The following is a 15,479-nucleotide window of genomic DNA, read 5'->3' on the forward strand; positions in this document are numbered from 1 at the left end:
CTTAAACTTGATATTAGGTCGTGAGATTCTGTACTCATAGTTTGCAGATCAAGTCATGATAATAACAAGTATATGTGCATAATTAACATTCTGTTGAAAATAAGTGCTTTTTGTCAATTCATTAAACAATAATGTATGGAGAAATAAATGGCTTCTGTGGGCCGAATAACCACATGCTGTAAGCCAAAGGTATTCTTGCACTGCATAACCGATGTTTAATGGCAATATATATATATATATATATATATATATATATATATATATATATATATATATATATATATATGCTTCCCAGTCATTACTGATTTTACATTCAGACATTTATTAAATTGAAAAAAAGGGTACCTGAACCTTTAGATTTTTTTTGTTGTTGTTGGAAAATTGCTGTAGTTGTCTTGACTTCTGTATGCACCACAACACCATTTATGTTACTGATAAGATCACTTATTATTTAGACAAACCACGACTGAGTCATATTTGTATAAACCCAACCACCCACTTGGTAATCCATACTGTGAACTGTACAGAGTAACCTTACAGACCTTGAACATTACTATTTGTTTGGAGTTGGTTATATATGACAGACACCAGCTATTAAAGTATAGGTGTTGTGGCATATTGCAAGTTTACAAGCTTATGTGCTAGTGCCAAATAAAATATTAAATGTGTTTACAAATATATAGGCTGAAACTACTCATTTTAAGTATATGTAAAACTATTTAATTATGTTTCTGTAAAGTTATTTAGGATTAGGATTTTAATTATGGCACCACTATCTTTAATAGTGGCTTTAAAAAAATTCCAAGTAACACACAGTTATCACAGGCTTTGTTATTTGATAAAAAAAAATCCAATAAATCCAATAAAAGCACCATAATTAAAATGTATTATGGTCAAAGTTAGGGTCAAAATGATAAATATATACCATATAAACAAATCTGAACATGTGTATGATTATGAACCTTGCCTGTGATATGCTTTTGTCAATGGCCCAGGGACCATATACTGATTTCTAGTGGTAAATAGTAATATATACCACGTGCACAGCACGCATTCACCGTTGCTAGCATAGTTAGCTGGATAAAGTAAATACCATTTGGAATTGTGGACTCATACCTTAAAAATCGGAAGAGGCATTTTGTTTTGCCACCACAATCCTGAGCATTGACTTGAGCTTGCAGTGCGATCGTTATTGACTCGCTCTTCTACACAGTAAACAGCCTCGGCGGACAGCATATCCCCTCAGCTTGAATGCTCATGAGCATACAGTAGTGTTTAAATATTATCTAAGATGAGGGACATTGTATATACTGTATATTAACCAGAATACTGGAATGTGAGTTAAACTAAGTTTCCTTTTCATTAACATTGAGTATTTGCATTGTTATCATTGAAAGTTTGCATTCACCCTTTTTGTGTTAGTTTCCTAATACTCCATTTCCACTTTGTTTATTATTATTCTGAGGTCATATATATTAAAAGGGTTTTTTTTTTCCTTTTATTTTACTTCTGAGGGTCCAGTGACTTTATTTACAGTGTAGCATAATACAGGGGTGTTCTTTAAAACATTCTAATTTCTTAGCAGGGGGCATATACAGTCTGACTGCCAATACCTCTACATTGCACTGCAGTGCACACACACATAATCTTGTATTGATACACCTGATGCAGAAGAGATGATGGCCAGAAGTCCACTTCAGCCCTAGGAACCAAAGAACCCAGGACCCCCAGGAAAGCTTTGTAGGTCTGTGGCAGAGCGGTTGTAGTTCTGACGTCACGGACCAGGAAGAAGCAATACAAAACAAAGGCACAGGTAGGTAGGGGAAACGAGACGCGTTTGCGCTCGGGTTTTAATAATAAATCAAACAATAAACAAAACACTTTATACCAAACAAAAGGGCTCGATGGCCAAAAATACATAAAGAAACAAATACCGAGTGGTACAGCGGTAGCAGTTGCTTCGGATGTATGATCTCGTTCTAAACCGTCCTAATTAATTAATTATCAATAAAACAATTACCTTATTGAGGCTCCAGCCACATTCACACAGGTTTTTTAAATTAATAAACAAAACGAACAATAAAAACACGGCTTTCCCACCGTCAAACACAAATATAATAATAATAATAATAATAATAATAATACGAAATATACAAAATAATAATACAGGGACGAGGTGTACCCCATCACAAGGTCACACAAAGGCTATCCACACGCAGAGGAGTCTGGTAGGGGTGTTACATTGAGTGTTAGTGTTAAATAGTATTTTAAACTATATATACAATTTCATTTATACATGGTTATGACAATATAGTGGGAGTGCAACAGTTGTCTATTAGCATTTTGATAGTTACGTGCATAATTTGTTGTGGATATTTTCTTCTGTTCTAGTTAAAGGAATAACAAAATGAACAAAACAAATGTGTACATTAAAAATATATATCAGTCTGATATGCTTTGAAGCCTTCCTCTACAACAACTTCTATTAAAAGTAATTTTTAATATGATTAAGAAAATCATTTTCTATATACAAGAAAAAAGATAAGTGAGTGCAAAGATATAATAATTAAAACTTTAAAAGAAAATTGAAAACCCAGGTCCAGTCTTTAATCTAATTATTTCCCTGATTACATTCAAGAACCTGCCAAATCTACAGTATGTACAAAAGACAATTTGCACTCGGAGAGATATTATTTTGCAAGATGCTATTCATTGATGCTATAATATTTTAAAGAACTTTGGAAGATAACGTGGGGGTGGGAGGCAATTTCCAATACGAGTTTATGCAAATTACTGGCCCCAACCATGACAAGGGTTGTTTCTATGCTGTTCAGTAGCTTGTAACGGTATGTGTTTCATATTTTAAAAGTTATGTTCTCTGCTTTCACTTTCCCATTCAACCATCTGGGGAGCCTGGATGCATCTCAGGTGTATAGGTTAGTAGAACAATCATCACCCAAAGGTGAAGTACTGCCTAAAGAGAAAAACAAGGAAGGAACAGTTTTTTATTATTATTATTATTATTATTATTATTATTATTATTATTATTATTATTATTATTATTATTATTATTTAAAAACGCCTCTCTCACACACAACTATATAAATCAAAATAGCAATAAAATAACTTCAACATTTCAAACTGAAGGTTCGTGGCTATCATTCCATTTTCTTTGATTTAAATATTCTATTTGAATCAAGTATGGTCACTTGCTACAGTGTGTATTTATTTTGTATAGTGTATCCACATTCCAAATCGATGCTCTTATTCCCTCCATCCATTCCTCCGCCACTCTGCGTATCTCAACAGTCACACTACTGGAATATTATGTTTTTGACATTCTCAGGATGGGAGTATAAACCAAGATCCAATATTTATAAACTCATGTATAATTAAACATTTGTTTTGGATCCTATTGCATTCATAGTAAATCAGTGAAATGGAAATGGGGCCGGACAGTCCTGAAAAACAGACTTGCACATATTAGAGAAAGTACTTACCATGTAAATAATTACAAACACCCTTGCAATTGGATAACGTCTTAAAAAGATGCCTAACCGGATGCTAAAGCATAAAAGAAAAGATGGGTCAAAGGACTGTTTGCCTACAAAGTGTTTACAGAGAAAGCTACTTATCAGAATATTTAATGCCTTAATATTACAAGTGTGCGTTCTTCAACATGACAATGGTGATAAAGCTCACTAGGAAAAAAAATATTAAATATAATGCAGGACCTGGTTTATATTGTATCTTACTTCCTTTTGTGTGTGTTTTATTGTTGTAAAATAAAACTGCATTTGGTGGATTTCTTTTGTTAAAGGTCCTGTAGTAAAGAAGTGGTTGATAGAGGACTGCCTGCAGTGTGTTTTTCTTTAAACTTAAGCTGAATGCCCCTTGCTGTCTCTGAGCAGCAACCTTTACAACTGAAACAATATTTTTCAAGCAATGTGCTAAATGTGCTTTACCTGAATCTGTCAATCGTACTTGCTGCATTACGGACTCTTCCATACATCCCTGCATCAGTACTTTCCCCATCGCTGAAAAGGACTGGCACATTTCTCATTCGAGCACCTAGAACACAGATGACAGATCAACATTTATAACCTTATAAAACACATGTAAATTAAAAATAGCTTCATGGTGGGGTCATCACAAGCATGTAGAACACCAGCGTAACAAAGTATTGTGTCTACAGTATGTGTCAAAATAAAATTAAACTGGGAACCCCCCCAAAGTTTGAAGTCTATCCCAAATGGTTGCTATATATGAGGTATTGATTTGCTTCTCATTAGAAAGTCATCATTTGTGATTGCATTATGAAACTGACAGCCCTGGTTAGTACTTTTTAAGCAAATAAACCCTAAATAAGCAAATAAGGCTTTAACATCGCGAAGACTTCAAGTTAAAAAAAAAACAAAACACGTACACAAAGTATATACTGAAATGTTTATATTTATGTTGGCACAGTAGTGGGATAATCTTACATCGATTTCAAAACTGCAGCACTCACGATTCACACGCACTGTCCTCTTAAGAGATAACGTGATCACATCCTGTTTGGCCAAATCTATAGCAAATGTTATGGATGTTGGCTTTTTATAGCTTCAGCCACAATAATTCTGATTGTTTTCATTTCAAATTAGGAAACATTAAACTTGTGTTTTTGTGGTACGGCAATTTTGTTTGGCATAATTATTTACATACCATGGTTTTCTCGTTCCTCAAAATACTTCCAAACGTGGTTTCCTTTGTTTAAAGAGACATTTTAAATATATTACAAACTCAGAGAAAACGCTTGTCATTAACGTTATTACCCCGCTGTGGAATTGATACCATACCACGCCTACTACAGGCATAAACACACAGTGCACCAATGAAGCGCCAGATCGACCGAGAATAAAACCCGCCCCAGTCACTCTTTCAGTTGCACCAATTAGAAGTTAATTGGAGGCAATTGCCAAACCTCTTCCTTTTTTATAATATCTGCCCTTACTGTGGCACTAGAGCAGTCTGATACACGACGGACTACTGATGATAAATTACTTTAAATTAATGCATAAAAAAATATGCGTTTGGTGACATTTGTCACGTGACCGGCTATACGTCTATCATATTATTAAACATTTGACCACTTCTTCAGAGTTTAAACGTTTAAAATTCCCATCCCTAGAACTTGACTTGAGTAAAACGAACATTTCTGTGTTATTATCCAGAATTGATTATTTACTCCATCATGCAGCAGAAGTGGATTTACCATAGCATTTACTACAGTAGCACAGGTAGTATAAGCACCTCCCTTATGGTGGATGCTAAATTAATGATAAAAAGACCATTTGTATTCTAATATATATATATATATATAATACAAATCGTTTTTACCTTCTGTGTTCTCCACTCCTGCCATGTTGATGGAAGGTCCGTTAACGGTGCTGCTACCCTGCACGCTCTTCAGCTGCTGCTCCAGGCGCTCGAGCTGGAAGACAAGGGAGTTCTTCTCTGTGCTGAGGGCCTCCAGCATGGTCTGCTTCTGGATCAGCGTCTCTGTCAGCTGGTGCAGCCGGTTCTCCAGCTCTGTCTGGCTGCTGTTGCTCAGTGTCTTGTTGGTAAGCTGTGGGAAGAAACAAGCAGATTGGTTATGGATTGACTTCTCCCACATAACTATTAAAGCAACTCTGTTAAAAAGATCTCCGGTTTCCAGTGCAAGTGATCTTGCCATTGAGGATGTTAACACGGCACACCCACTTATCTGTAACTACAGTACCTGATTCCTGAGTTTTTGAACTTCCTCTTCTCTGTCCTTAATTCTACTCTGGAGAGAGTTTTTGGTGCGATGCAGTTCTTCCTCCAAATATTGAAACTCCTAAAAAAACAAAAACACAAGGAGCAATATTCCAATATAAGATATGACAAATTTCCAATTATTCATTTAGAACAATTAGTTTTTTTTTTTTTTCTCGTCTCTTAACCGCACACAAAATGAAACAACTAAAACACAATACAAAATGTAGGTACATAGTGGAGAAAAACTACTGTCACCATAGGTACAAACCTTATGACAAATCTAGGATATTGCCAATGTTGGCATGTCATTATTCTTACACAGATCTATACATATAGTTTGATTGATCTGAACATGCTAACCTGTTTCTGCCTCTCCAATTCAGCTTCTGCCTCTTGCTTGGACTGTTTTTGACTGGTTATCTGGTCTTGCAGTTCTTGAAGCTGCTCTCGAGAAGATTCCCCTTCTGTCATCAGTAGGTTTTCTGTATCCTGTTTTGTATGAAAACACAGACTAAGGATATGCATAAAATACAACTTTATAAACATAAGAACGTTATACAACAAAGTACCCAAAATGTTTATAAAAAATTGTTAAATAAAAAAAATGAACACTTTTTTTTATAGCACAACAGCTAATTGAGTGGTTTAAAGTTATGCATGATTAAAACAAACCTTTTCACCGACCTTATTTTTATAATCATTGTATTTTATAAACATTGTATTACTCCTATATACTTGCAATGGAAAATAGATGTACAGCATATTAATACAGCTAATCTGAGAACATGTTCTTAAAATGTTTTAATACCATCTTATGATTTGCTGTGTTAATATTCTGCATGATTGCTAAAGTTCTTTAAAAGCTGTCATAAAGTAATATAACTTTGGCTCCAAGCAGAGATTCTCTGCAGAGCCAGATACCAGTTTGAAAACCAGTTTTTCTGTTTTTTGAACAACTGCATAGCCTTTCCCAAACTAATTCTGAAACGTGTGACCTGCAGCTCTGTTCTCAGTTGCTGGAACTGCCCCATGAGTTTCTGGATCTCCTCCCTCTGCATGTCCCTCTCGTGTCTCAGCTCCTCCAGCTCCATGGTGCTGGCTGTGTGGCTGTCCAGACCATCAATCCCTGCACCCTCCTTCAAGCTGCTGATCAGCTTCTCCTTTGACTGGATCAGAAACAAAGCTTACAGGATTTCAGAAACCTTCCTTTTATTTGTGTATCTGTCTAATATAAGTACCTGCAATGAATAGTTCATTATTGATGAGTATTTTTGGAGTCGACATACATTCTCCTAAATGTAAGTAATTAACACAATATATACGGACAAAAACAGAAATACCATTAGCTATATATAGATACACTGTATCTATGATGACAGACATTTTGTGGACATGGTTAACAGCTGATGCCACAGTGTTAATGCAATATCTGAGGGAATAGACAACCATTATTTGGGCCACATTAATAAAGCACAGTAGTTGGCCAAAAAAAATACATTTTTCAACATAATCACGATGGTATTGATATTTTTATTCACACATCATGGGCAAATCAACTAGACAATTACTTTTTTTTTCAAACTTTTATTTGGGAACATTTACCAGGGGAAAACAAATGTATTTTCTAAACATTGCAGTGTATCTAGTTCATGTTCCCTCCTGCAACAATGCTGGTGCGCTGAATGAAATGAGTGGCGTATTGTGGGAACAGAAAACCAGCATTGTTGCATGAGGGAGGATGACCTGGATACACTGCAATGCTCGCTCTCCTGCCAAACACTCCCAAGATAATGCTGAGAACTGTATTGCCCAATTGATTTATGATCCATCACGTGTGACAGAAAAATTCCAACACAGGACACAGACAAGGGTGTTCTGTAACACTTAAGTTCCCCAGTGCTTTTTGTGTTGAACAGATTTTAAAATGTTACATAATGATTCTGAAGGTGGTAAAGGGCAACTTTGTATGGTATGAAATATCAGAGTTATCGCAAGTAATCTGTTACCTTAACTAATCAGTTATTTTACCCCTGTAGCCTCAATAGAGCTATTAAATTGTCTCTTAACAAAATGTTGCCCCTAGTGGCTGTAATAAATAACACCTCTGCCGCTCCCTAATAGTAAAGAAATGTAGTATTTTTAGACATTCTGCACAATCAGTTTATGCAAATACAGCTCCAAGCCAAGCCTTTCATTCATACTTGGTACTTCCCTCCATAAATCTCCTTTATTAATTAAAATGATGCACCCTAATTTTGTGGAGACTTTGGGAATCACTTTTGTGGATGAACACTACTGTCTCACCTGAAGAATCCGTGTAGCCTTTTGTTTGTAGTCTATAAGCTCTTGCTTGACAGACTCGGTTCCAGCTTTAGCAGATTTCAGCTGCTGCTGGAGCTCCTCTGCTCTCCTCTTCTCTTCCATGCTCTTTCTTTCTGCTGCTGTCAGCGACTCAGCCAAGCTCTGCCTCTCTGCCTCCACCTTACTGAGACGGGCTGCAAACTCAGTCTAAAGGACAAGAGCAGACATCCGTTACACCAGGAGAGAAACCACACCCTCTCTGGCAGACCTTATATAGCACCCCACTGCACAAAGATACAAATGAATGTGGTAGTCTGGGGTGCAACAGAATCTTGGGGTGTCCTTTGGATGAGATGTTAAGCTAACGTCATGTCGCTCTGTAGATATCTTTCTTTCAAAGAATATCAGGGCTAGTAACATATATGATTAAAGAAAACACACGCATTAAAAAAAGATATTAGTTTTAACCTGCATTTGTCTGTAACTCTCTTGCTCCCTCTTCAGTGCAGAGTCAGCTTCTCTTAACCTCTCCTGCAATGTCTGTAATGTCTGGTCGTGTAAGCTGCTGCCTTCATTGCAGTCTTGGATGATTCTTAGGAGAAAAAAGTGATATTTCAAAGTGTGTCTAGATATGACTCATTAGCAAAAATAGGAGCAAACTTTGCACTGGAAATAAAGCTCAGTAAATCTGTCCACATATGTTTTATTAACCACTGCAATGGAACTAGCCGAAACAGAAAAAAAATCAGCAATTCTTTCCCTTTTTTTTTTTTATTTTTAAGAAATACAAATTAAATAAAATCAGTACCTTGATCTCTCACACTGTGCAGACTCGAGTGCCTCCGTCCGGGATTTTAGAAGCTGGTCAGCCTCGTCTAGCCTCACTTTGAGGACAGCTAGCTGGGCATCTTTAGCAGAGATCACCTCTGTCAGATCATCCACTTGAGAACGCATTTGCCGCACAGTCTGATCGCTTTTAGAGTGATCAGCGTTCCACCTCTCCACCCGGGCCCGTGCTTTGCTTAGCTCTGGAAAGACAGCAGCAGGTAAGTCTGAGGACCTATTACAAATATTTGAATATTTTAGCATATGCTAGCAATCCACTGAAATACACACACATTTGTGGGGTTTGAGATATTGAATGTCTATCTAAAGCAAATATGGCTGCAATCAATTTTCAAGCCAATACCTGAAAGAATTTAGTCTCTACGATTGCAACTAAAACCTCACAGGACAACTGTCAACTTGTACCAAATCTGAAGTCTCAAAAGGTTTGGCCTCTATCATCTGGTGACCAACAACCGCATCCATATGAAGTCTAGGTCAAATATTTATATTGCAATAAGCATGGGCAGTGCCTTCATAAATAATAAATATGTCTATCTTGAAGGCCATTATAAATATTTCTTACCATTATTTTATATATTTTATAAGCACAGACCACTTGTTCCTACCTTCTTGCATTTCTTTTGATCTTTGAATCAGAGACGCCATCTCCTGGTTCAGCGAGGAGACTTCATTGCGCAGCAGCTGGTTCTCCAGTCTGAGGTTCGACAGCACCTGTGTCTGGCTCTCATCTTTTACAGAGAGACTTGAGCCAACTGAAGCACTGACCTCTTTGGCAGGCTCTGAGGGGGCAACCAAACCAGAATCAGAGCTCTCTGGAGTACCTGGAGAAAAATCAAAGTCAACCAGGGAGAAGACAGCTTATACTTTTTTTTTTTTTTTTTTTTGACTGGTGAGATCCAAGGTGATCTTTTGGTATTTCAGAAAATAAAAAAATGAACAAAACAGTATCATATTGAGATGAAAAATGGACATGCACCACGTGTAATACAAAAGGAGTAGTAGAAGGAGTTTATATTCTTTATAAATTCAGATAAATCATTTTCCTTTTTATTGGTTCAAAAAACAAACTACAGATTTAGGACTACAAAATAAACTGGTGCACCACCAAATTGCCCCAAACGATGGAGCTACTAAATAAAAAATATGCATGTTTTCTTTGACAAAAATTAATGTGGTTGATATTATAATCGTCTGCATGCAGCAAATTTTCCTAATATCTAATTCACAAACACAACAACAAGTTTACACTATAAACAGCAACATGGGAAAACCACCTCTGGTTAGTTAAATGTCATTCACTACCTTGTCCATGATCCTTGCTGGAGCCGTCCTCAGAGGTTTTGTTGCTGGGGGTACCAGTGGAGATAGAGCTGAGGCTCGAAGTTCGGGACAGGCTCTGAGATGACAACGTCTTGGGCTTTTCCTTTTTAGCGTCCACCTTACCATTAAGAGTCTTGTCTGAGCTGTTCAGGAAATCAAAGAGCAGGTCGTCATCCGGCTCTGTCTTTTTGGGCCTCACAAAGTGAGACGAGGGTCTGGAAGAAGGCCTGTCATTAACCTCTGAGGTGGGCTGTGATGCAGAGGATATGTTGGCTGTCCCAGACAGAAGGGTGGCCTTCTGTTTCTTTATATTGACAGCAGCTGAAGTGATGAAGCTAGGCACCTCTGGGGGTGGATGGTACTCAGGAGCTTGTTGTTTATAAGCTGAAATGTACTGACTGGAGTCTGTGGCATCATAAGCTAAAGCAGTCATCTCAGCTTGCTGTTTACTCAACGCTGTTGCTGCTCCCTGGTCCACTTTGTTCAGGAAATTCTCTGCCTTCCCCGCAAGATCAGTCAACCAAGACATATTGGATTTTTATTAATTTGTTTCTTTAAGAAAAAAAAAAAATAATAATCAGTTATATTAATATTGCAGGGTCATAACCTAAATAAAAAAGTAAGGTTAAATTTGGGATATAAGGGGAGACTAGTTTTCAGGTATAATCTGTTGGAAATTTCTTAATAAAATTATCAGGCATCAGCAGCATCATTTTGCATCACCTAAAATGGACAAACTGTTTTCCCGTAATGACTGCATAGTCCAGCAGGTAATCATGTGCAGACCTAAATATACAGGAGATCATTATTCTTGGTTAAATAACTGCAGTATAAAGATCAATTCACATGTGATTTACCTGTAGCCTTCTTTCTTAAATTCAGGGCACAGCAGTAGATCATTTAGCAACACAAATCTTGACAATGCGGTTTTGTCAAATTGGCTTCAGGAAAGCTGTATTTGTTCATCCCTGGCTGTGTAAAGGTGCTAGTTTGTGTGAAGTGTGGCGGTTTGGACACTTGGAAATGCAGAAAATACAGTACTCTCAATACCCACTACAAATAAACAGTACGTATCTATTCAACACTTCTGGGATTTAAGGATAGACAAATATCAACATGAAATGTTTGATTTTCTGTGAAAACCCTATGCATTTTGTAAATGTGACTATTTTAGCACAGTTACAGTGCGAACGATTAGGCTGATTTAGCTTTCTAGCAAGTAAAAATAAATGAAATACAATTACAGAAACTGCATGAAACTATGTAAACATGCGCACAATGCCCCCTCAAAGATCACTGGTTTAATGCTGACTATTCTGATTGCATAATGTCAACATGTTTGCCAAAAATATATTACGAATAAAATACTTAAATAGAAAAATATACGTTGATTAACAAAATAAAGCATGAAAAAGCGTACTGCTCACTTCAGATTCGTGCATTTAACTTCTTGTTGTTATCGGGCCTTTTTCGTGGTTCTACCAAGCCCCTTACCTTTCACAGAATATATTCAACTTTCTGCCAAAAATCGGTAGTTTCTTTAAATGTCGAGGAATATATATAGAATTACATGACAGGTAATAACTTTAAATACAAGAGCCGTTTTGGAGTTGATGAAGCTTACAGAGCAACTACTCTCATCCCTCCTCCATGATCCTGGAGACGTGGACCAGGAACTACTGTGTCAGGACCCAAAACAGAGTGCCCTCGATTTCGCCTGGTAGGGCTCACTGCAACTGCGGTGGCTAGTACACTAAATAAAACAGTTATATATTAAATGCACATAGGCTAAACACTGGGGTCAAAGTCAAGGCTAAACTAACATTAAAAGGTCCTCTGTGAAAATGTCACAATATTTTAGCTCCATGGATATTGTAGAATAATGAAGATGATGCGCCTGCATTGTTGTGACACCCTAAAATAGCCATTAAAACTTGGCAAAACAATTAAAAAGCTTTGGGGAAAATAGCACAATAATATTTGAAATAGGGTTTATTAATCTTTGAGCAGTAGGGAGCGCAAATCCCCTATTTTATTTGACAGGTCATTTATACTTTGACTTCACTAAAATGTATTAACTAAAATGTATTAACTTTTATGTGGTCTAGAGGGCACTGTGTTTCCAAACATTAAAATAGTTTACTGTTTTATATCCTTCTGATAGATGGTGAGTCGGCACAAAGTTGTCACAATAAGTGCATTGGTTTGTTAAAGCTACAGTGCCCCACAGTCATGTTTCATTTTAGACTGAAATGTGATTCCTGGTGCATGTTTTCTACATTCTTCTATAGTGTAGCATTTTGTGCTTCATCAAAACTTTGTTGGCTTACTAGTTTGTTTATATTGCTTATGGCAGTTTTACAAAAGCCACAGGCACAAAAACGTACTCCTTGACGAAATAGTCTCAATTTGCCTTTTTTTAAGTAGCTAGAGTGTGAACCACCTAGAGAACTAGAGCACTTTCCTTACATGTTGAATGCAGTGACACAAGAGCAATGCAGTGGTTCTCTACACTGGGCAATGGTAGCACATGGGCAGGTATGAAAGGTCTGAGTCATTTGGTATAATTGTACCACAGTGAGTAGTGATGGGGGCAGATCCTTCAGTGAAAGCTTCTCATGGACTGGACTGTAGTGTGAAAAATACTTCACAGCTTTCTATGAAAATTCTTACCCACTGGGGTGATGGAGCTGCTCCTTTGACTCGCCTAGTGGAGTTTTTGCTTGTTCACCAGAAAAAGTGCATTTATTTTCCTCATAAAAAGGACATTCATGTTGAGTTAGCATATCGATGAGTGAAATGGATATGTGCAGGCATTTGAGCTTGGGTGTGGAGATGGCATGTTCAAATCCAGGACAGATTTGGGGTTCTGGAAAAAACATATGACACATAAACACCCCTGAGTGATATCTGAACATTGTTCTGTACTGTACAATAGCTCATAAAAGTTCACTGTGTGTTTATTCAATGTATTCACTTCACCAATGCTTTAACTTTGGCTTCAATCTATACATTAATTTACTGAAGTTTACTTTATTTTATATATATATATATATATATATATATATATATATATATATATATATATATATATATATATATATATATCTACTGTAAACAATTGGACTTCCAAATATTGGGGAAATGTATTCTATGTCATTGTGTAACGTTATTCAATGAGTTTGTTGGAAAAGTTTCTCTGCATTGAAATGAAACTACAATTGTGACACAAGGAAAGGCATGTGATTTCTTTGTACATTTCTATAAAATGAGTAATCCCATGGAAAGCGTGACTAGACCACACCACTGCTTGTTCCTCAAATATATGTTTTTTTTTGGAGAATGCTGACTAGTGGTTTGACTAAGGTACAATGAATAATATTATATTTCACTGTACACTATGCAAAGAATACAATGATACACCCTTTACTGGGAGCATTGAAAATATCCTCCTCCTGTTTAAGAACACTAATAAAGATGTTATGGCTTTAATTGACTATGTTAATTACGTCTTACTCATGCAATATTTATCGCTTATACAAGCAGGTTTCAATTACAGCACTTGCCCACCCTCATATACTCTTAGGGTGTTTTCTGATCCTACAATAGTTCAATTGTTTTTATTGGTCTTTAAGAGTCTCTGTTTTATCATTTGCTGATTCCTTTATCAAGCTAGTCACTCCTTTGATCTAAGTTAAGGTGTTAATTTTCTTTATTATTTCAGCGATAATTTTTAAACACCATACTGGATTGAGTTTTATATACCGGGCAGATTATGCAAGCTCTTTCAGTGAAGTTTCCTAACCTCTATCTATAAACTTCATGGGATTAGATTTGGCACTGCTTATAGCTGCTAGGGGTAGTACCAAAAACAACCCACCCCCTTTTAATATTTCAGTAAGATTTACAGTATACTCTGCTTTTATTTGCAATAACTGTTCTTGAATATTAAGTTGCCTGCCATAGATATTTGTAACACAGGCTAGATCAGTCGAAGTGTCTTTACAGAAGCTAATTTTTTTTAAATGTTCCCAGTGTTTTAGATCCTAATACTTTGCCTGGTAGGCTATTCCATGTATTTATAACTCTGAAACAAAAAAAAATGTGTACTGTACATTAAAAATTCAATACCTCAGGTCTATTTTTTTATATTTTTATATCTGATGGATCACAAGACTGTCACATGACAAAAAAAAATATATATAGAACAGTGTCTTTCTTTAACCACAGAGGAACCTGCTGAAGCTACACTTTAAATGTCTAGGTTCAATAAAAATATGTAAACCAGTGTGCCGGGTAATACACAAGGTCACAGAAGTGTAACAAGGGAGAGAGGAACAACTTATTGCATCACCTTAAAAACTGTGGGAAGGTATGTTACTATATAGGTAGTATACTACAGTGTACTATACACTTGGAAAATGAATTACTAACTTTTACTAAAAATGATACCCAGTGTAGTAAGGGAATAAGTATTACAGAGTGAAATTACTAAACTACACAATTTTGTACATTGAGTAAAAATGGCCTCATCATAGTAAAACAGCTATCCTCAAACAAGCATGTGATATTTTATAGCCCCAAAGCATGTGATGTTGTTTTGACTTAAGTGCAATCGAAAGCAGAATACTTAAAGGAAAGAAGATTAAAAATTAATTTAAAACATATTGCCCTTGCCCTAGAAGAGGTTAGATTCCTCTTTTTCAGTATAGGTTTTACCCAGTGTTACAGGACAAAAACAGTGACTGAAATTGGATTAAAAATAGTACAATATTTAAGCAATATGGAATAGTGTTGATTTATTATACTTTTTTTTTTATTTGTTCATAAATTGGTTACTATGTATTTACTATTAACACAAAAACAATGTGAAAGTAAACTACTTGTTAACAGTTAATACATTAAGAAATGCCCCTTACAATAATGTGACCCAGTAGCAGTGATTTAATTAGTCTGTATAATAACCAGTTATTAAAGAAGTGCTGTAACTGTATCAGAACATGATCTTACACACAAAGCGCTGGCTTCTGTGGGAATAACCAACAATATGTGTCATTATACAGGAACAGTGATTTCATTATGATAAGATAATAACCAGTTATCACAGAAGTGGTAGTTAAAGGGGGAGAGTGCAATAAAATGACACAAAGGGAATTACTTTATCAAACTATATGTATGTCTGCAACAGTATAACATATATTCAGTAGCATGACATCCTACAACTCTGT

At 36.2% G+C, this 15,479-nt stretch overlaps 1 protein-coding gene across 6 annotated transcripts; it reads right to left on the minus strand.

Moving 5' to 3' along the window:
• Window positions 1-1,818: 1,818 nt before the first annotated feature.
• On the minus strand, window positions 1,819-11,989 carry LOC117422630 (golgin subfamily A member 5-like). Of its 6 annotated transcripts, none has more exons than XM_058987535.1 (14): window positions 11,746-11,989; window positions 11,109-11,267; window positions 10,234-10,803; window positions 9,537-9,752; window positions 8,891-9,110; window positions 8,551-8,674; window positions 8,086-8,289; window positions 6,777-6,947; window positions 6,142-6,270; window positions 5,762-5,860; window positions 5,380-5,608; window positions 3,966-4,071; window positions 3,501-3,564; window positions 1,819-2,974 (listed from the first exon to the last, which is right to left on the minus strand). In XM_058987535.1, the coding sequence occupies exons 3-14, from the start codon at window positions 10,778-10,780 to the stop codon at window positions 2,897-2,899; spliced, it is 2,187 nt and encodes a 728-aa protein (XP_058843518.1). In that variant the 5' UTR covers window positions 10,781-10,803; window positions 11,109-11,267; window positions 11,746-11,989; the 3' UTR covers window positions 1,819-2,896. The 6 variants fall into 6 exon arrangements, with proteins under 6 accessions (XP_058843518.1, XP_058843517.1, XP_058843519.1 ...); XM_058987534.1 differs by having other exon boundaries at window positions 11,679-11,989; XM_058987536.1 differs by lacking the exon at window positions 11,109-11,267 and having other exon boundaries at window positions 11,876-11,989.
• Window positions 11,990-15,479: the final 3,490 nt, after the last annotated feature.

Source organism: Acipenser ruthenus, chromosome 15 (genome assembly GCF_902713425.1).
Source record: "Acipenser ruthenus chromosome 15, fAciRut3.2 maternal haplotype, whole genome shotgun sequence".
Classification (NCBI taxonomy): Eukaryota; Metazoa; Chordata; class Actinopteri; order Acipenseriformes; family Acipenseridae; genus Acipenser; species Acipenser ruthenus.

Bases quoted from the DNA above. Each gene is read 5' to 3' on its own strand.
- LOC117422630 (XM_058987536.1), bottom strand. From the start codon at position 10,780: ATGTCTTGGTTGACTGATCTTGCGGGGAAGGCAGAGAATTTCCTGAAC. The intron at 5,861-6,141 runs GTTAGCATGTTC...TTGTTTTTTTAG, and splicing joins AATTGGAGAGGCAGAAACAG to GAGTTTCAATATTTGGAGGA. The intron at 4,072-5,379 runs GTAAAAACGATT...TCTGTGTTCTAG, and splicing joins AGGAGTGGAGAACACAGAAG to GTGCTCGAATGAGAAATGTG.